The sequence below is a fragment of the Arctopsyche grandis genome, chromosome 3, assembly GCF_051622035.1.
Source record: "Arctopsyche grandis isolate Sample6627 chromosome 3, ASM5162203v2, whole genome shotgun sequence".
In the NCBI taxonomy this organism is placed as follows: domain Eukaryota; kingdom Metazoa; phylum Arthropoda; class Insecta; order Trichoptera; family Hydropsychidae; genus Arctopsyche; species Arctopsyche grandis.
Genome location: NC_135357.1, coordinates 27,007,708 through 27,028,968, shown reverse-complemented (window position 1 = coordinate 27,028,968; position 21,261 = coordinate 27,007,708). Strand labels below are relative to the sequence as shown.

At 35.0% G+C, this 21,261-nt stretch overlaps 1 protein-coding gene across 8 annotated transcripts; it reads left to right on the top strand.

Annotated features, from left to right (window-relative positions):
- The first annotated feature begins 2,898 nt into the window (after nucleotides 1–2,898).
- arm (armadillo) lies at nucleotides 2,899–11,578 on the top strand. 8 transcript variants are annotated; one of them, XM_077446690.1, is made up of 13 exons: nucleotides 2,899–3,062; nucleotides 3,990–4,050; nucleotides 4,909–5,115; nucleotides 5,192–5,402; nucleotides 5,487–6,069; nucleotides 6,146–6,292; nucleotides 6,372–6,509; nucleotides 6,591–6,746; nucleotides 6,988–7,158; nucleotides 7,231–7,443; nucleotides 7,527–7,796; nucleotides 8,764–8,830; nucleotides 9,868–11,578. In XM_077446690.1, exons 2-13 carry the CDS (start codon nucleotides 4,014–4,016, stop codon nucleotides 10,038–10,040), a joined length of 2,373 nt encoding a protein of 790 aa, XP_077302816.1. In that variant the 5' UTR covers nucleotides 2,899–3,062; nucleotides 3,990–4,013; the 3' UTR covers nucleotides 10,041–11,578. The 8 variants fall into 8 exon arrangements, with proteins under 8 accessions (XP_077302816.1, XP_077302815.1, XP_077302814.1 ...); XM_077446689.1 differs by having other exon boundaries at nucleotides 6,591–6,755; XM_077446688.1 differs by having other exon boundaries at nucleotides 4,888–5,115.
- The last annotated feature ends 9,683 nt before the right edge of the window (nucleotides 11,579–21,261 follow it).

Here is a 21,261-nt window from a genome sequence, read left to right as displayed (position 1 = left end):
AAAGTCCTTATTATATTCGCATTGAATTGAAATATGAATTGAATTGGTTTGACTACAAATTTCAAAAAATATTAGCGCCTTTGTTTGAAATTTAAATGCCAATATCAGACGACACAGTCATTATCGGAGATCGGCATCGAAATTGCTTTTATGCACAAAAATTTGGTTCACTATTATCAATAACTATTATCCTACAAATCAAGAGAGCAAAAGAAAAGGTTGAAAATATTGAACCATGGTTTGTGCATAAAAGCAACTTCAACGACGATCTCTGGTCAGTATTTACCTTTAACTTTCATCGGAATACAACTTTAATCGAAAATGATAAATTATTTAATTCACTATTTTAAAGGAATTACATATGTATGTAGTAAAAATTTAAATTATATTTAATCAAATTTAAACATCAAGTTTCCCAAAATATATATAGTGACATCTATCGAGATTATTCTAAAGTTAAATAACATCAAATGGAAATTTATGAAAAATACGTTAAAACCAGGGATCGGAACCGTTATTTTTTTCGTAAAAATAATAAATATCGGTTCAGTTCTGGTTTTCGATTTTCAGTTTTATGTTTTCGGTTCTCCTGTTTTTAAATATTAGCAAGTTAATGTAAATATACCCACACCATCTATACCTCTCTTTATACGGCTTTTCGCTATAAATTATTGTGATTAACATATTAACAAAGTTTTAATATACATTCCTTTATGTTTGACCATTAATTCTATAATTTTCAAAGTATATATATTAATATTACCGAAACGAAAATATGAACCGCAAAAAATATCGGTTCTGTTTCGGTTTTCGTTCCGGCTAAATTAGCGGTTAATCCGGTTTTCGGTTTGGTTCCGGTTCGGATCCCTGGTTAAAACACATAGTTATGATTTTAACATGCTTTAGATTAATGTTTAACAACATTAATAAAACTATTTTTAATTAGTTTTTATTAATGTTTAACAACATTAATAAAACAAATTAATATGAAAAGTTTTTAGTTTGAAATAAAAAAAAAATTTTCCAAGCGTAACAACTGTTTAAATTAAATAAATTCAATAATAAATCTTGTAATATACTAGATATTGTGAAGAACGTCACAGAAAAGCTCAACATTTATAAATTTATCACAATATTTCAATAGGTAGTATTACACTATCAATACAGATCGTAATTCTAGCATCATGGATTCAAAACAACCCGGATTCACTACTGATTATCCCAATACTGACTTATTACACCAGCGTTTCCCAATCTTTTTTGACTCACGTACCACTTGGTAGTACATACATAACGTTAAATTGTATCACCATATAAAAATGATTGTTTTTCATGAAATTTGTTTTTACAAGTGTAATTGTTATATATAGTATTTGCATGGTAAGGAATGAGAAGATAGAACACACGTAATATGTAGATCTGTTTTGGTAAGAAATTTTGTGAAAAAAAAGTTATTTGCGGAGTCACAATTATAATATGCTCAAAGTTTAATATATTTATCTACTATCTTGTCTAATTCTAATTTTCTAATCATATGTACTTTCAATTTTATCTGCAACATTAAAGATTATTATAGAACTGTTCTCAAGTATCAAATTCAAGTTATTTATTTATTGAAGTGTGAACGCGGTAAATTTAAAAATGTACTCCAAAATCCATGCTGGATCTGAGGAAAACGTATCTATTGCCAGATTTTCGATCATCGACTGTACATATTGACGTCGACGATGACTAATTAAGATAATGTTTATTAATTTCTAGTTGTTTTACCTGGCTTCGCTCAGTATTTGTAATATAAACAACTTAAACATAGCGAATCTAATAATAAATATTGATTTGTTTTTTATAAAATTTATTTGAATCGAAAAAAATATAATATTCAACCAATTGAATTGTCGTCATAAAAAAATTATTTATTTTGTTTTCGAAGTTCCCAAACAAATATACAAACTTAAAAGTCTCTTTCGAAATTATATATTAGATATAAAAAATATTTCTATTTTTATGATTGTAAATCATTCATTAATGCATGTCCGCCATTGCTGATTTTTATTCGCGTACCACCAACCATCAATCGCGTACCAGCAAGTGGTACGCGTACCACAGGTTGGGAAACGCTGTATTACACTATAAATACGGTAATTGGACTATTCGTTACATCGCGGTGGTCACAAAGACAATTTTTGCCATGAAAATCGCGAATACACAATATTTGGCACTCAAGTTCTCGTTAGTATGATAGTTATCGTTAGTATTGTTGCGTGGACGTGAAGGGGGGGTTTCCAGAATCGGAGAAAGACGCAGGAAGATGGGTAGTAGCGGTTTATTCGTGTTCTCTTGGCGGCGGTCCGGGCTGGAATGAATTCCATGCCGAGAACGCCCCATATTTATACTCGCTGGACACAGTACACATACATACATATCTCAACAATCATTGGTCGATGAGTCAGACGATCCCTTTGGCCGTTGCATACGGCTGATTCATTCGTGGAGGCCTTTTTGACGGGAACGAGAGATCAGGTGATCCGCGGTCGTGAACCATCAGTCCACGAGCGCCACTCACCTAATCTCTACGTTACAGTATTTTCGTCTGCCAGATGTTCCGTTATAGAGATTTTAGTGACTTTGTGACCAGTAATCACCGAACCACAAATATAGATCGCCTGATAATATTGATAGTGTTATATACTCCAATAATGTTTCACGCCTAATGGAAATAAATTACATTTTAATCATTCCCCAAATATAATTGTAATGAATTTCATTTGAACTTATAATATTGTTAAATCAATATTAAGGTAAAATACATCACACAAACGCGGGGAAACGGATAAATTCGTTTCCATGTTTTAGCTGCACACTGGCAATGCCCGTAAATGGCGTGTTTATAATTTAGGTGTGTCCACCCGGGCGCCATTCCGAGCTGCGGTGTCGCCGCTGAGTCGGACTCTCGAGTGTATTCGTCGGCTCGACCGCCCTCCCACTCGCCCCCTTGCCGGTCGTTCTGACGCGGCGGCTGCGCCCCGCGACGAGCGCTCCGCCCTCGCCCTTCGCCTCTCCCCGTAAGTTCGCCCCTCGCGTTCGCATCTTTCGATCCACCCGCCCGCCCGCCCCCGCACCCCCGATTTCCTTTGACAACTGCCGCCAGACATGGCCGCCGGCTTGGGGTGTGTTTGGGCCGAACGGAGCCGCCGCCCCTGACCTGCTATCCCCCCCCTGCGCCCCCTCGGGCCCCAGCCTCGCCCCCCGAGCGTGGTGAGCCCCCTCTCGCTCCCTGGGCCCCACCCTAAACAAACATTTGTGACTCATTAGCACGATACAGATATTCATTCCGATGTAAAACATATCAATAAATACTCCGAGCGAAAATCGACCTTACGGTGCTTTCGATTTGTTATGCGATAAGGTCGACTTTTGTGTGAACGGTATTATTTAATTCATTTCTGCAATGTGTTCATATTCTTTTGTTTACGTTTCAACATTACTGTGTTTTTTTGACGTTTAATTATTCTAACTATTGCAACTGATGTCAATACGAGACGAAAATATATTTTTTCGTGTAATCGTACATTTTGATGCGAAATAACTTGTTTAGGTGATTCACTAATGTTTTGTGTATATTTTACGGTTTTCCTAATAATCAGAATTTCGCCTTTTTGTCCTATCGTAAAACTTGACCATACATACATACATGGAATTTATAACAAATGTATTTCCCAGCATGGTTCCTACTCCATCTCTGATAAGAGAATGATTACTGATTAAAGAACTGTTAAGTGCTGATTAAGGAACAGAACGTGGTAAGAATATTAAACTAAGTTAAATCGATGAATTGTAAAGAAACTAAGTATGGCTATTTTTCATCCACGTTTTTGTCTAATATATCTAATTCTTCTTTAGTATAATGATTTCTATATTTAGACAGAAGTTCCTGTCTTTTATACATATGAACAATATATATTTAATTTGTGTTTTTTTTTATATTTCAGTTGTGCATTGACTAATAAGGCAAGATGAGTTATCAACTGCCTCCCAGCCAGAACAGGACGAGTGAGTCTTTTATTACATGCATATTATTTGGATGAGTCATATTGAGGAAAAATTCAAATCAGTTTCTTAGAATTCTCTATTGAATAATTCTTATTAAATTTCTCTTTCTCCTTACGTTTTGTTGTAAATTGAATACAACGAATTTTGTACTATCTTATCACTTAAAAATCAATTAAATTATTTGGATAAAAAAAATACTTTTAGAACCCTTACTTTTGCTCTTTTTTTCCTGCCAGCTGTGTATGAAAATGACCATACTTCATTTCCATATATTTATCTTGTTGATAGGTTCCAGGAAAGTTTTTTTATATAAAAAAAAGCTTAATTATTATATTTCATACTTGTCCATCATGCTGATACAGTTTTGACCTATTTCACATATCTCTCATCGTAACTGCAATCTTGCAGTTGTAAATATTTAATAACTTTCATTTTGATGATAGAAACTAAAATAAAATTGGAACAAGCTTATTATTATGTTACGTTTGTAAACAGACCCATTCTTCACATTTTATTAATACATTCTGTTATAATTTGTCTATTGTATCTATAATAAATATAATGTATCTGTATGGTTATATGTACAATAAAAGGAGTGCCTTATGATATGTATTTTGATACAGAACTATGATAACTTGCTATACTTGTGTATGATGTATTATATTATACATGAAAATAATTTGGTTTTGAAGAAACAGATTCCGAAATATTTGTATCTGCTGACAGTAAAATAATTGGTGTTAAATTTTGAATAGATTATGTATTATAAAATTTATCAAAGGTTTTTCATGATTTTGAGTAATCACAGTTACGTCAAAATATTGATTAATATTACAGTGTCCCATAAAAAACATTCAGGAGCCGATATGCCAATGCCTTCAAGCAAAGAACAAACCCTGCTATGGCAGCAGGGTTCTTACCTTGGAGACTCTGGTATTCATTCTGGAGCGGCTACTCAAGTGCCGTCTCTATCCGGCAAGGAAGACGATGAAATGGAAGGAGATCAACTTATGTTCGACCTTGATCAAGGATTTGCCCAAGGTTTTACACAAGATCAAGTTGATGGTTGGTATTTCTCTGTTTTTGAGTGAATTAATATAATTTTCCAAATCAATTCAAACATGGATTACATTTTATTTAGATATGAACCAACAGCTGTCTCAAACACGTTCTCAGCGTGTGCGAGCTGCTATGTTTCCTGAAACCTTGGAAGAGGGTATTGAAATCCCATCTACTCAATTCGATCCAGCCCAACCGACCGCCGTTCAACGTCTTGCCGAACCCAGTCAAATGCTGAAGCATGCCGTTGTCAATTTAATCAACTACCAGGATGATGCTGATCTTGCCACCAGGTTGAAAAATATAATATTTAAACAAATAAGTCTTCTTCAATAATATAATTTTATATTTTATTATAATATAATGTAATTTTACAGAGCCATACCTGAGTTGATTAAGTTGTTGAATGACGAGGACCAAGTTGTCGTATCACAAGCTGCTATGATGGTTCACCAATTGTCCAAGAAAGAAGCTTCCCGTCATGCTATCATGAACTCTCCACAAATGGTAGCCGCACTCGTCCGAGCTATTTCTAACAGCAACGATCTGGAGACGACCAAAGGTGCCGTCGGCACTCTGCACAATCTCTCTCATCATCGTCAGGGATTGTTGGCTATTTTCAAAAGCGGCGGAATTCCAGCTCTTGTAAAACTTCTGAGCTCACCTGTAGAATCAGTTCTGTTCTATGCAATAACCACCCTTCACAATTTGCTCCTCCATCAAGACGGATCTAAGATGGCTGTCCGTCTAGCTGGCGGTTTGCAAAAGATGGTTGCTTTATTGCAACGCAACAATGTGAAATTCCTCGCCATTGTAACCGATTGCCTTCAGATTTTGGCATATGGAAATCAAGAGTCGAAATTAATCATTTTAGCATCCCAAGGCCCAATCGAACTTGTTCGCATTATGCGTTCTTACGATTACGAGAAGCTCTTATGGACAACTTCAAGAGTCTTAAAAGTAAATTATTTATTGTAAGATATAGACGGTCAATTGCTTTCGTTATTTTATTAAAATATAAATAATTTTTTTTTAGGTACTGTCTGTGTGCTCGTCAAATAAGCCTGCTATTGTAGAAGCTGGTGGTATGCAAGCTTTGGCTATGCACCTCGGAAATCCTAGTGGACGTTTGGTGCAGAACTGTCTTTGGACACTTCGTAATCTTTCCGATGCGGGAACCAAAGTATTTGATAATTTTTTTTTGTGTTATACAATATTTGTGTTTTAGGTGGTTAATATTATATATATATTTTATTATTTAGGTTGACGGGCTTGAAGGACTCTTGCAAAGTCTTGTGCAAGTATTGGCATCTACTGATGTGAACATCGTTACTTGTGCCGCTGGTATTTTATCGAATTTGACATGTAATAATCAACGTAACAAAGTCACCGTTTGTCAAGTATGAATTTTATTTGTTTAAATATGTATTTATGGTAAAATTTTAGTATCTTATTTAATTTCATTCGAATTGACAATGTAGGTCGGTGGTGTGGACGCTTTGGTTCGCACAATTGTCAATGCTGGCGATCGAGAAGAAATCACAGAACCAGCCGTATGTGCTCTCAGACACCTCACATCTCGTCACGTCGAATCCGAAATGGCACAGAACGGCGTGCGACTTAATTATGGACTCCAGGTATATTTGGTATTATTTTTTTTATTTTTTATTTTTATAATTATAGGCAACAACCGCAGCCTTAACTCGGTCTGTAGAGCTTTTGATTTTTATTTTATTTTATATCGAAATTTTTCACAAAACTATAAAATACTTCATGTATGTGCATATAGAAAAAAGTAATCAACAAAGCTGTCTACACGATTTTATTTGAATTTTCAATGTTTTATGGGTGTAATCAATACTTGGTGTTTATTTGTAGGTAATTGTGAAGCTTTTGCATCCACCGTCACGTTGGCCACTCGTCAAGGCCGTCATCGGTCTCATCCGTAACTTAGCCTTGTGCCCAGCAAATCATTCTCCGTTGCGCGAACACGGTGCTATTCATCATCTCGTTAGACTATTGATGCGTGCTTTCCAAGACACTCAGCGGGTATGCATAGTTTGAAGTACACTATACCTTTTAATAATAGCAAAAATCAATAACTCGTGACACGATTTGCAGCGCACGTCTGTGTCTAGCGGAGGCGGGTCGGTAACAGGTGGTGGCGGAGCCGGTGCTTATGCCGATGGAGTGCGCATGGAAGAAATCGTCGAAGGAGCCGTGGGTGCCCTTCATATATTGGCACGTGAATCCCACAACAGGATTTTGATTCGTCAGCAGAATGTTGTTCCTATATTTGTGCAGTTGCTGTTCAACGAAATCGAAAATATTCAGGTAAGTTGAGAGGATGTGTGTCAATATATTTCAGTGTTGGGTTATGGTGTGTTTAAGTAATCGTTTGATTTGGTTTATTTCAGCGTGTTGCCGCTGGAGTTCTTTGCGAATTAGCTGCCGATAAGGAGGGCGCTGAGCTCATCGAGCAAGAAGGTGCCACTGCTCCGCTGACAGAACTCTTACATTCCCGTAATGAAGGTGTGGCTACGTACGCCGCTGCTGTTTTATTCCGTATGTCCGAGGATAAACCACATGATTACAGAAAACGCCTATCAATGGAATTGACTAACTCGCTCTTTAGAGAAGATCAACATATGTGGGCAAATGATATGGCATTGGCTCCTGATATTCAGGTAAAATTATTTTAAGATATTGTACAGTTGAAGATTTGCAGCTTCGATTTTCTGGATGAAATTGAAAGGAACGTCATTTCTTTTAATTTTATTTATTTTTAGTTAACATCTCAAATTTATTTTGATAGCTTTTATCGGTTTTTTTTTCTTCAACCCTTTATGTTGTAAACATTTTAATACAATTGAAATCAATCATAACAGGCAGCGAGTAAGATATTTATTATATTAAATTGTTTACACTTGTATGATAACTTGTTTGGTCTATTTGTTGTAATATCCGAGTTTGTACTGTGTTTGAGTGCATTGTGTATCTTATCTGCGTAAGCTACGACCTTTTTGTATGACTTTGATGGCACTCTAGCTAGGATTTTTGATAATTCACCATTACTGTCGAGTCTATGCCCATTACGAATTTTTAGTATATTTATGAAATTGTATTATTTATCGTCGGCTGTAATTACGCTTCTATTATTCGATTTTGACTGCAATAATGTGGACAGTCGTAAAGGGTCAGGAAAAGATTGTCACTAACATGTATCACAGTGTGATAACAACACATATTATTTGATCAGTTCATTTACCCCAGCATTATGTACATAATTTTAATAAGCACATGCTTTTATATTGTAATTTTTAATTTATTGACATGAAACAGTGTCACACGCTGAACATTGTTCGGTGTGAAATTGGTACAGTGTATCAATCTTGTACAAATGGCAATATCATTTTAAATGCTTATTAATATCTTTATGTTTAAATATTTCATTATATACTTTATTTACATTTTGATTTTATTTTTGTGTGAAAGAATTGAATTACATGGTTCAACTTTATGATGCCTCTTGATTCTAACTTTTGTTTTTCTTAATCGTACTATACATAAGTGTTAGATATTTTGGGAGTAGAATAAAGTTGAACTATTTGTCAAGTTGTATGTGAGGATTTATTCATATATTTTGTAAAATAGGATATGCTGGGACCTGAACCAGGTTATGAAGGTTTATATGGATCAAGGCAGCCGTTTCACCAACAAGGTAAAGTTGCTAAAACATAATGCGATATGCAGTTGCTTAAAACTAACATTCATTTTAAATTTTATAACATTTGCATATCCGATTCTAATAACATGTGCTTTTACTAACTTTTCATCGCTTTATTACTTACATATTATTACATTGTTGCAATTAATATCCTTTAAATATTTGAATGTGGACGTTGGACAGGGAATAAATTTGATTAATCATATTTACATACATATATTGTCTTTGTATACAGACATTGACTTAAACTTTAGGCATCACGTTTGTAGTGCATATTATTTATGTAGACTAATTTAATTGATATAAATATTTTTTAACATTTCATGTTTGTTTTCTTTTTGACTTTAATGTAAATTTTTCTTTTTATATGCAATTATTGTATATTTAATTTGTAATAATTGATTATGGTGGTTGGTTGTAAATATTTTTGTACATTTTCTTTTCATGCAGCTTAACCAGGGACCTATGTATCATTAAACATCAGGTGAATTCTATATGTAGTTAATTGTGTAAGATATTAATTACGTTTTAGGTTTAGAATCTATGAAGTATATGCATGTTAATTTATTTTTTATAAATATATAATGAAGTTATTTTGATACAAAAAATAATTTATATAGATGTATATGTAGATATCTTGTAGTAAAATTGGACGTAATTCTGCGAAAATGATTCATGCTTCAGAAGTATTTTTTTAATAATTGTAACTCCATAAATATCTCTCGTATTTTAAAAGGAAATTTGGTTTATATGAATAATGGTAACGAAATATATGTACATACGTACATATATACTTTCGCCTACTGTTTTATAAGTTTCCTTTTACATTATTATGTAAGCAAAAAATGATTCATGAAATTGTGGTGTTGAAAAAATTACCAATGCTGAATAATTTTTGCAATATTATGTTCAATTATTATCTATTAAACCTTTTGATTTGTTTAGAGCTAGAGTTATTTGCTAATTTTGAAGTTAGTTGGTTTGTTCTGTTTTTAATGTTGCTAATGTGTATTTTATTTTCTATATGGCAGGCTTTGATCAACTACCAATAGATTCGATGCAGGGATTGGAGATAGGCGGTGGATTTGGCATGGATATGGATGTCGGGGGTGATGAAGGAGGTGCCGGAGGGGCAGATCTCACATTTCCCGAACCACCTTCGGACAATAATCAAGTGGCCGCATGGTACGATACCGACCTCTAGGCCAAACCACTGTTTATCGCCACAGATGCATCAATTATTTAAAACATTTAATTTTTGTGATAGTTCATAATGTTCGATATTGAATTTTTTTATTATTTTATAATTTACATGTATGTATGTATTATGAGCAGCAGCATATATTTTTTGTTTTCATCATAAGTATGTCTTCGCATTTGTTTATTTCATATCATTAAATATAAAATTGTTTTTCAACGGCATTGTACATCATATAATATGTATATCACTCATATGGATTCTGTTCTTTTAACTGCCAAAATATTTATTTACAAAATTCCATAAGAAGTTAAACAATTAGAATGAGTATGACGATTTTACAATATTCCATTTTTCAAATGAGTGATTTGTTATTAAATTATTTTGTTCAATTTATTAAGGAATTTTTTTATTGTATGTTTTCTTTTTTTATAAAAAGAATAATATTTACAACATTATACAATTAATTATACGTCTTATTATTTCGCAAATATATTTCTGTTAATTTATTTCTTAATTTCTAAATTGTTCAACATCTATTCTAACACATAAGAATTGTACTACTTAATGATATTGATTTTTGGACTTCAATTTGAAATGTTGTTTGTCTGCTATTATAAGTGCAGACTTATTCAAAATTATATTTAGTGTGAATTTACGTAGTTTTTATGTGACATTTTAGACTGATATATTTTGAAATAGTAGTTCGATGAGCGGTTAGTCAATTTTGACTAAATTTGCATTTCATTTATACGATAACAAATTATGTTTGTAGTGAATGTATATGAGAGTGCCACAGGTGAATGTTATAATGGAATGTGAACAAAGAATCCAAACCAGTATTTGAAACTTGAAAATTAAGAGCTTATAAAATTAAATGGTGATTACATTTTTTATTATGACATCATAATCTAGATTATATAGTATCAATAATACTTAGACGTATTTCAAATAGATATAAATTATATCTTAATAATTGATAAGTCTTTTTTTATATGTATTTTACATATTTTTTTCCTATCGATTTCAATCATGTGTGTGTATACCTTGAGCATCATAATTTTTTGTCTTGTATTTAGGGTGTGATTTTTAAAACACAAAATTACTTTGTGTTGTTTAATTTTTATATTAATTACCGTTGTTTAGTATCGACGAGATTCATTTCTCGCCACTAGCATTTACATGTATTATTTGTCATCAATTTAACATATGTACACACTTTTATACTACTTTTGTCATCAGTTTGTCGTTCATTTGCGGTGCATTTAGCATTGTACAATTTTCGTATACAAAATTTTGTAACTTGCACTGATAAATCGTAAGAATATTAAAAAAAAAAAAAATTATGCACTTCTATGTTTATGGTTAATCCACACAGATTTGGAAAATATATGTCTTAAGCCTAATTTGACCGAGTTGTTGTGCTCGATGTAACGAGAGGAGATGCCGTAGATTTTAACGAAATTATATATTCGGTAAAATGTGACATGATGTACGTATACTATGGTGGATTGATAATATAATTATTATATATAGTAAATCAATTTGTATTTTAAATTTACCTTTCAGTCCCTCGCTCCCGTCTCCGTTTGTACCTGCTAATTGAATGTGTTAGAAGATATTCAGAGAGTGTTCGCCGAGATCCAATTAATTTCATGTACTAAAAGACATAGACGTCGGCTACATCATTGTGTGTTTCACCTATTGAGTTTTCTCCTGATTGGCAACAGTCGGTTTAAATATCATACCTTCATTGAAAGCGCCTCCATTGACGGATGCGTACCATTGTGGCGCAATGTGACGCCATGAACAATGGTGTCGGTTCGCCACCACAATACCGATTGTTCATTACTTGGTGGCTGTCGCACCAAAGTCCCATTCAAAACGTGGGGAGGGTGGCTGCATCCCTCCCCAATTATAATTGGAACCTAGGTTGATTGTTAGCCTCGACGATGTGACCGCTCCGGTGATCTGCTATTGCGGGCATTGTCTCGTACACCTGCGAAATTGTTACTTGTGTATATTTTTTGTCGAAAATGTTGAATAATATGTGCACGTGGCGTTTTCTCGCGAAAGGTCGTGAGGTATTTACAATGCGGATGGGTTGGGTGGAGATTCGGAATAAAAGTTTCCAAGGAGGGCTTCTCCCTGGAAGGGCCCCGAGGGGAGGCCTGCCCCGCTAACTACTTGGCAAACTTTTTTATCTCTCGCCGTGACGCCAAATGCTGTGCCGGGCGACGCTAGGAAAACTTTTTCCACCCGGGTTATTGACGTGCGTCGGAAGGGTAATGCGACGTATATACGAGAGCTGCCCTTTTATATCCCTGCTACGTCGTAGAGGAAAAACTTTAACGTGTTACGTAACACTGCTGTCGGGGATGCGCTAGAATCGATTGATCGATATGAGAGTGTGCTGATCGATATTGAATTGATATTTTCTTATTAAAAGCAGCTGATTCATATAATTTATATACCTATAGATTGATTTAAATTGTGAGGTAAGTATTATAAATTCATTGATCGTTTGAATTTTCAAATGAGCTGAAATCAATACTGAGTAAAAACTCAAATTATAAAACTACAAAATTTCATCGACTGATGCTTTGAATGTGTTCGATCGGAAGACTGTAGGAATAGATACTGAATCGTTTGCGAAATAAAACATTAAAGAGCCTTGTAAAAAGTTAGAATCCAGCGAGATGACCGAGTTCCTTCTGTGCCCTTGGTGGTGCTCATCTTTGATACTAACTGATAGCAATGCCTTTGGGATGTGGACATACAGAAGGATTCTGAGAATCTCGTGGATGGCGCGTCGAACCAATGCCGAGGTGCTGGCCCTGATGAGAAAACATGTCGAAGTATTCAAAAATGTGAAAAGGCGCAAATTGGAGTACCTTGAACATGTGATGCAAAACCAGAAATATGTACGGTCTCCTGCGTCTAATAATCCAGGGAAAAATCGTAGGCCAACGCAGTCGGGGCAGGCGGTAAACATCTTGTTTAATCATTTGAATGCTGACTAACGCCGATCGGCGTTTTGCCAACAAGTCCATTGGCCTGAAAAACGCCGACAGGCGTTGTATTTTGAGTATGTACAAAGTAAACAAGAATACTACCGGCTAAGCCTTTCCAGGTAGCATTGAAAAAAAAATGCATTAAACATGGGTCGCGTAATCTGTGTCAATGTATATGAAGACTGGTTTACACCGGAATTTCTGAATTTATAACTAAGGGTAGGCGGTAAGCGTGCTATTTTCGAAAATTATTGTCAACCATTTTTTTTTTGCGTTAGCATTTTAATAGTCAACCCTCTTTCCTGGAAAATAGCACGCTGACCGCCTACCCTTATTTATAACCATTGCAGAATTTCTCGATGGAAATCCCTAACTGCTGAGTATTTTAGATTGTGGCTTGGCATTTAGATTGTGAGCATTACATTTTAACAACAATGAAGAAGATGGAACTAGTTTTGGAGAAATACATTCATTAATAGACTTTTTGTTTATTTTATATTGTTGATATATTAGAGAGTCTAAACACACCTTTCCGAACTCGAAATCCTCAGTGATAGTTATCTAGGGCAGTGATATAGGGTTTGTTTGGATTAGCTACAATTTTGATACCTACTTTCTATTGGATTTCTAAATAATTCTAGTTGGAAATGTTGGTGAAATTTTCAGCGTGGCGGGCTTTCAACAGAAAATACGTCAGCACTCAAAGGGTTAAAGAATCTTCGGCAGTGGTACGGCCTCAGCACCCGAGCAGCCATAGACAGAGTACGGATGGGAAGTGTCGTTGCCGAGGACAAGGCACATGAAGAAGAAGAATATAGCAATCTGTGTACTTCTATCAATTAGTGTTAGGGCGAAAACATACTGAGTGGTATGGGACGTCACATGTCCTTGGCTTCTCGCTGTGACCGTAAACAGGGGATGCTCCCGAACCGAATTCGGGTGTATTTGCACGTGCAGAATGCATACATTTGGGAGGTCGCACGTGTATGCATATTCATATGCAAACGAAAAGTTTCTCCTTATTTCTTCAAATATGTTATTCGCCGTTATCGATGACTATCAAACGAGGATAAAATATCACTTAATGCAGCATTCTAGCGTTCAATTTTGGCATTGAAGTCCAGTGCACTCAAAGGAGTATAGAACGCTCTATGCTTGAAAGATAGAAATCGGAATACTTAGGCTATGGACGGGTCACGTAGCTAGAAGAACGGACGAAATAAATGCTAGGATGGTACCCAAGAGAATGTTAAAGGGTGCAAGGAGGGCCACAAAGGAGATGGGTGGATGAAATCAGAAAAATGTGTGGATGAGAGTTACTCAAAACAGAGACGAATGGAAGCGTGTTAGAGAGGCCTTTATCCAACAGTGGATGACGAATGGCTGTGAATGATGATGATATTGATTTGAGTCGGGATAATATATCTACTTATAGAATTTCACAGTGTTATGTATCTGTTCAACTCATTTTTAATCGTATCTTTTCTTTACTGAAAAATTCTATCAAGCAATTGAAAACATTCCAGATGATTATTGCAACATCATTATTAGACTGGGCAAGTAAGTGAATCATTCGGTTTTTTTAATACCTACATTATTTATGATATTTTATTGAATTCATATATTGATTTAATTTTGTTTTGAAAAACAAATAATCTTCAATTGTTTCATTTTTTATTTAAACAATTCATACATTGTTCGTTTGGTTGTTGACAAGAAAACATTAATCTTTTAATACGCAATTGAATTTAATTCTCCATATATATAATATAAGGCTAGTATATTAGTATATATTATTTTATACACTGTCCACCATATTCATTCTCTCATTTACGAATAGGCTATCACCCTTTATGCACCTGTACAAATACGCGATAAAGTTGAGAATTTCATTTTTACTTTCGTGCCTCGTACATAATTATTCCTTTGGCACAATGCGTGCTCATTTTCGATGCAGTTTCGGTCCCAATAAGGGCTTCACCCTTGCTCTTGGGGGTGGGTCGAGAAGGGGATGCGGTGCGCGAGTGGCACTGGATATCATGACACCGCAACAAACGGTAGGAAGCTAATTAAACGCGGCAAAGTATGCCCCCGCGTTCCGATGGTTGGCCATTATTGTTTGCCGGGCATAAGTAATGCAAATACCTTGTACCGGGGACCCGACGGAGCCGAAGGGTTAAATCCAACCCCTCCTCCTCCGAATCCTCACCACCCTTTGGAAGACCACAGAGAGAAGGACTCAAAGAATATATGCAAACGTTAAAAAGCACATGTAGGTACTTATATACGTATAGGTATAGAAGGTGCTACACTGATTCCGCATTTTAAGCCATGTTCGTTTTGTTTACAGTTTATTTCAATACAAGTATGATATTTATGTATTTTTGGTCATAGCGATAAATTAGGGATATGTACCTATGTATAAATTAGTGGCGTGTTGTGACTTAAAAGCAGGGGACTATGTGTGGACAAAAAAATATTTACTATTTTGCAATTCAATTTTTAATAGCACTGTTCGACAGGTTCGGTTATTACTAGTCAAATGTGAACCGTTCATAGGACAACCGGTCGCTCTAGATCAGTCACACATCATCACCCGTCACACTAAAACTGGTCACGAGAAAATTGGTCACACGAGAAAACTGGTCACACGCTAAAATCGGTTAACCAGTTTTCTCGTGACCGATTTAGGGTGTGACCAGATTTCTCGTGACCAGTTTAAGGGTATGACCAGTTTTCTCGTGACCAGTTTTAGTGTGACGGGTGATCACGTGTGACCGATCTAGAGCGACCGGTTGTCCTGTGACTGTTTCACATATGACTAGTAGTCCGTTTACCGTTCGACAAATGACGACTTTTTTTTTGGTTCAGAGACGAGATATGACTTTACTTATAAATGTATGCCCAGTGAACACGAATCTGGTAATAAAAATTGTTGATTGGCTCGAAATTCGGAGATATGTGTTTTTTAAATCTCGCGATTTTTTTATATCTTGGTGTTGTTTGGTCGATGTCTCAAAATCCGTCAATTTCCTGTTCAAAATGAATATTGGAATCTATAGTTGGGTATTTTATCTTTCATTTGTAGTACTTTTCAGCTTTAAAATCTCTCTAAGTAGTCGTCCAGTTCAAATCAAAAGTCAAAAGTACGTATTTTCACTTGGGATTTTCTCCCACTGTTAATACTATTTTATATTGAGTATTTTCTATTGAAACATGGCTATTCTTGTGGATTAATAACAAAAATTCGTTTATTTTATCGAGGTAAGCTAGTTATCAATATAAATACTGTGAAATATTTTTATCTAATTAAGGTTTTTTTTTATTATTACAAGGTTTTTATTAGCTTCACTTTTCAAATTCCTACATTCTTCCGATTGCTTTGAAACTATGCAGTTTTGCACGTTTTGGCCGTCGATAGAGATTTCAATTGCTTCTGCTAGTTCGATGGAGAAATATAATCGTAAAAATTTTTTTTTGTCAGATTATAATTAAACTTATAATTATAGTTAAACGCCTATAACTTTATCTTTTTCACACTATATAATATATGATATCGAAAGAGACTTTGCAACTACATGTAAGGTTTTGGTGGCAGAATGAAGAAAAAATCTGTATATACAATATTGTTTGCTATCAATATTTCCTCTTGGAAAATAGTGCCACGAGCATTTCAAATTAATTTTTCTATTGCTTTTTTATATTGCGTACGTACCTGACCAAATTAACGTACTCGGTCTGAGTGCATTCGCATTGTGTCTACCCGGTATATAAACAATAATAGTTATTGTCCATGCAGTATATTAAAAAACCTTGAAATCTATTAATTTTATGTGGGTCTCTCATTTTACGCGATTTCTTATACAATCCACGCACCGCACAAATCGGGTTATGAGAGTATAATATTTTATATTTTCAAATACCTTTCGTTTAGTATTCTGGCAGGCAGTTCTCGACTTCGTATCTACCTTTGTCTTCGCGCTAAGTTTTGAGCCTTTGGCTGGGTAGTGTTAGGTATGTACGTCTTTCGCAACGTCCGAGGATGTTCCTGGCGATCGTGACAGTTCCTTCTCTGTTCTTAACCAGTCACTCCTCCCCCTGTATCCTTCCCTCTCTCCATATTCCCCTTTCCGCAAATTGTTTCTGGTGCGACAACTTTGTGGACGTTGCTGAATTCTGAATACGCGCACGTCGACATACATTTCAATGGCGACGAAATCGACATATTAGCTCGTGTAAGCAAATTACATGTGAAAATCGTACGCTGAGCCTTCTCGAAAGTTCCCCGAAATGCGAATCATATCTATGTAATATAATTTTGTCCTGTATATGTATGTAGTTTAATTGGAGAATTTATGTTTGCAATTGGTATAAAGTTTGCAATTGGTATAAACATTTTTTCACTCGTATATATTTATTTTAATTTTATTTTTATTACATTTTATACCAGGAAGGCCTTACAGGTAAACCCCAATGCGCCTTCCTGGCCAATTACAAACAATGCAGCATTTTTATTACACAACTCGCTGAATTACGAGACACTGAAAACTCGCAAATTAACGATACATCTATGAATTGTACATACATTTTATTGTACTTAAATCATACTCAAATATTGGTGACATAGTAGGTATAGTAGGTAGGAAGGCTTTTTAGCCAATTTAATCTGGAACCGTTTCAACAATGAAATCAGAAAAATTGGCAAACTCTGATAGGAAACGATCGACCTGAAGTCACGAATATCCAAATCTGACCAGCAGCATTACAGATATACTCAGAAAAATTCTTTTCAATCGAGGTCAGCTCATGGGATCGAACTCGGTGCCTCTCGGTGTTAGGCGTAAGCTTAACGACCGAGATATGCTGCTGGCTAAATGTACATATGTAAATAATATGTATGGAATTTATAGTTTATTCTACGTATTAGTATGAAAACGATTGTAGTTTTAGCGTTTATCCGTAATACTAAGCTACATAAATTTGATAAGGTATGGTAACGAAAATCACAAAAAAAATAGTGGGTGTTTTCAAGAATTTATATGTATTCTACACTGATGAACTATATGGTAGGACAATATGGTACATATGTACATACAATTGTTCTCGCGAAGCCTGGTGCGTCAACGATCTTTATCGAGTGTGCGTTTGGTTTTGCGCTCCTATTGAAAAATTCTCGATACAAAAGGTCATAAAAACCAATGAGTGTGAAAGATAGCACTCAAATATTCTCGACACGTGAAACAGATATAATAAATATTAATATAGATCATCGTTTCAAAGTTACGATTTTTTGCGATCGGTTCCGAAGATATCCGATTTCACAGTCGTCTAATTGCATTAACCTTCGGGTAGTAAGTTATCACCTTTGATTGTGAAAGGGTAGTTTTTTTAAGGGTAGTTTATAAAATAATTCATTTAAACGAATGTATGGAATTATTTTGAAATTTTGTTACAGCATCCAGATGGAATGGCTGTACAATTCTGGGACGACTAAACCGAGCGGTGGTTCGGACTTGGCCAGACTTCGACTTGGAAACTTCGACACAAGCCGAAATCTTGTTCAATGCACGTTATTATGTGCAATTAGTCGTAACGTAGCGTACGAGATCTGTCTACGCCGATTTTCAACCAGAAGATACATATATTGTAAGTAAGTAAATAAATAATCTTATAAATAATAACATATACATAAATACATCTGTATAATATGTACCTACTGAACATTCCGTGCGAGCATTTGACAATGTATGGTTTTACAATAATTGAATTTATGTACCAAAAATTTTCAACGTATTCTTTTTTGAACGTCGTTACGATGTGTGCACCCGCATGTGAAAATCGCAACCAATTTGCGAAACTCGCGACAAAAGACTCGAGAGTTTTCCAGACGCTTTTCATTCGCTATAATATCGTAGATGTATAATATGTAATGCACTATGAACTTTAAGTTTACTGAAACATTGAAACGTGCTAAGATCATTGCCCGTTCATTGAATTACTATTTCGCCAGTGAAGTATGTGACTTATAGATCTATATGTAATTACATATGTTTATAATCTAAAAATGATGATGGTGATTATCAATGTAGAACCACTAAATTTGGTATACTTCTTATGGTTGTGTACTGTGGATGTGTAGGGCGTTTTCAAGATCCGGGTAAAATGCACAAAGAGTAGTGGTAGATGTAGTTTATTTTTGTTGATTCGTTGACCAGCCAGCTCCGAATGCAACACAGTACCCTGAGCACAGAGAGAGAGAGAGAGATCATTGGTCAATGGGTCGTGAGATCTTATTGGTTGTTGTATACGCTGAGGCCTTTATGGCGCGAACGCGCGATCAGGTGATCAGGTCTAATCTCATGTTACCTAATCTCTATGTTACAGTAATCTGGATTGGACCTTTAAAAAATGGTAAAAGATTATTTGCCCAAAGTTAAGAGGCAAAAAATTTCTGAAAAGTTAAATTTTATATATATATATATATATATATATATATATATATATATATATATATATATATATATATATATATATATATATATATATATATATATATATATATATATATATATATATATATATATATATATATATAGTATATTTAAAATCATATTCAGATATTACTGCTACTACTGCCAAAATTATATTATTAGAGTCTTTTTACATTTATTTGATATATCAAACGTCAACTTTTCAATACAATTTCTTCTCAGACTATTATGTATAGGTACTTATATACAATCTACATACATACATACGTATGTATATCCCCTAGTCAGATTCTTTCACAAAATTTACGAATGTTTACCTCGTTGGAGATGGTACAGCACGCAAATATATTAGATGCGAAACGGATCGAATATATCCGCGTGTATATAGAGGGGGGAGGCGATGGGTGGTTGGGTGGGAAAAGCGAATCAATTCCCGGCGAGCAATAAAAACTACATAAGCGAAAAACTTAGCCGCGGAAAAACCTCGCTACGGTACATACGTGCGTGAATCTGAGACGCATCCAACGTCTTCTACATACACACCCCCCACCCCTGTCTAACAAGCCGATTCGAAATGGATTCGTAATGTCGGGGCGCCGTTTGCAAATGTCGTGCACCTACATAGGTGTACGCGAAAAGCGGCAGGGGTGAAAGGGGTTAGAGTCGCGAACGGCCTGAAAGAGGTTTGAGGGGAGGGGGGGGGGGAACCGGTCGAGGGATCTTTTTATTGAGATTGAGATTGTTCTCGTCTGTAAATCTGTCGTTGATGCGCGCGGCTCCGTCAGGCTTCATAAATTTTTGATCCGTTCGAATCTATCCGGTGTGCGAATAAATAAGGGCGAAGTCCCGCGCCGGGATGACGCGCGGGACTTCGTGAGAATTTCGGGGGAGAAATTTGGAAAAATAAAACGAAATCGACGGTGATAGTATTATTGCCGGTGCTAAAATTTCGCTCGTTCCTCGAAAACATGTCGTTACAAGTCGCCGTTCGATTGGATTATGGATTTGTACGCGTCATTCTTCTGGAATCGGTCAAAATTGGTTGCCGTTGAAATTGTATTTGTATTTGTATTTGAAGATGTTTTTTTTTAAATAGTCAAACGAAAATTTATGCCCACCTCTTATATATAGTCGATGATGATTTTAGTGACTGGAGATTTTTTAAAGTTTTAATAAATTGCGTGAAAAATCGAGGTTTTCCACGATTATATGTACGGTTGGTTGACTTTATTAAATAACTTATGACAAATTATATAGTTTTTAAATCATGTAAATTTTTAATAATAAAAAATGGTGCATAAGTCACGCGTTTGTTTAAATAATTCCCATTTTTTTTATTTATAAATAAAATTTATACTTTATTTTTGAAATATAAACAAATAATTTGGAATTATTATTACACTGACTGTCATTTTCGCCAACTACAAATACGGGCTCTTTTGGTAGCATTTTCCATTAAATTACTAAGAATTTGGCTGTAGTGCTCGGACTTCAGATCGAATATTGGCTTTGAGCACTTGGATCGTTGCTGGCTTGTTTACGTAAACTTTTTTCTTGACGTACTCCCTAAGATAGTAGTTAGGAGCTGTTAAATCTGGTGAATGTGAAGGCCAGTTAAAAGAAGAAAATCTGCCAAAAAGCGTTCGTCAAAAATGTCTGCTTTAGAAATAACTAATGCATCCATAACTAATTTATAAAAATTCCAAATTACATGTTTTATTT

What these genes read in the sequence shown, in the direction of transcription:
- arm (XM_077446686.1), top strand. Translation starts at nt 4,014, where the DNA reads ATGAGTTATCAACTGCCTCCCAGCCAGAACAGGACGA. An exon ending in CAACTTCAAGAGTCTTAAAA is followed by an intron (nt 6,070 to 6,145) that starts GTAAATTATTTA and finishes ATTTTTTTTTAG; the next exon opens with GTACTGTCTGTGTGCTCGTC. An exon ending in ATGGACTCCAGGTATATTTG is followed by an intron (nt 6,756 to 6,987) that starts GTATTATTTTTT and finishes GTTTATTTGTAG; the next exon opens with GTAATTGTGAAGCTTTTGCA.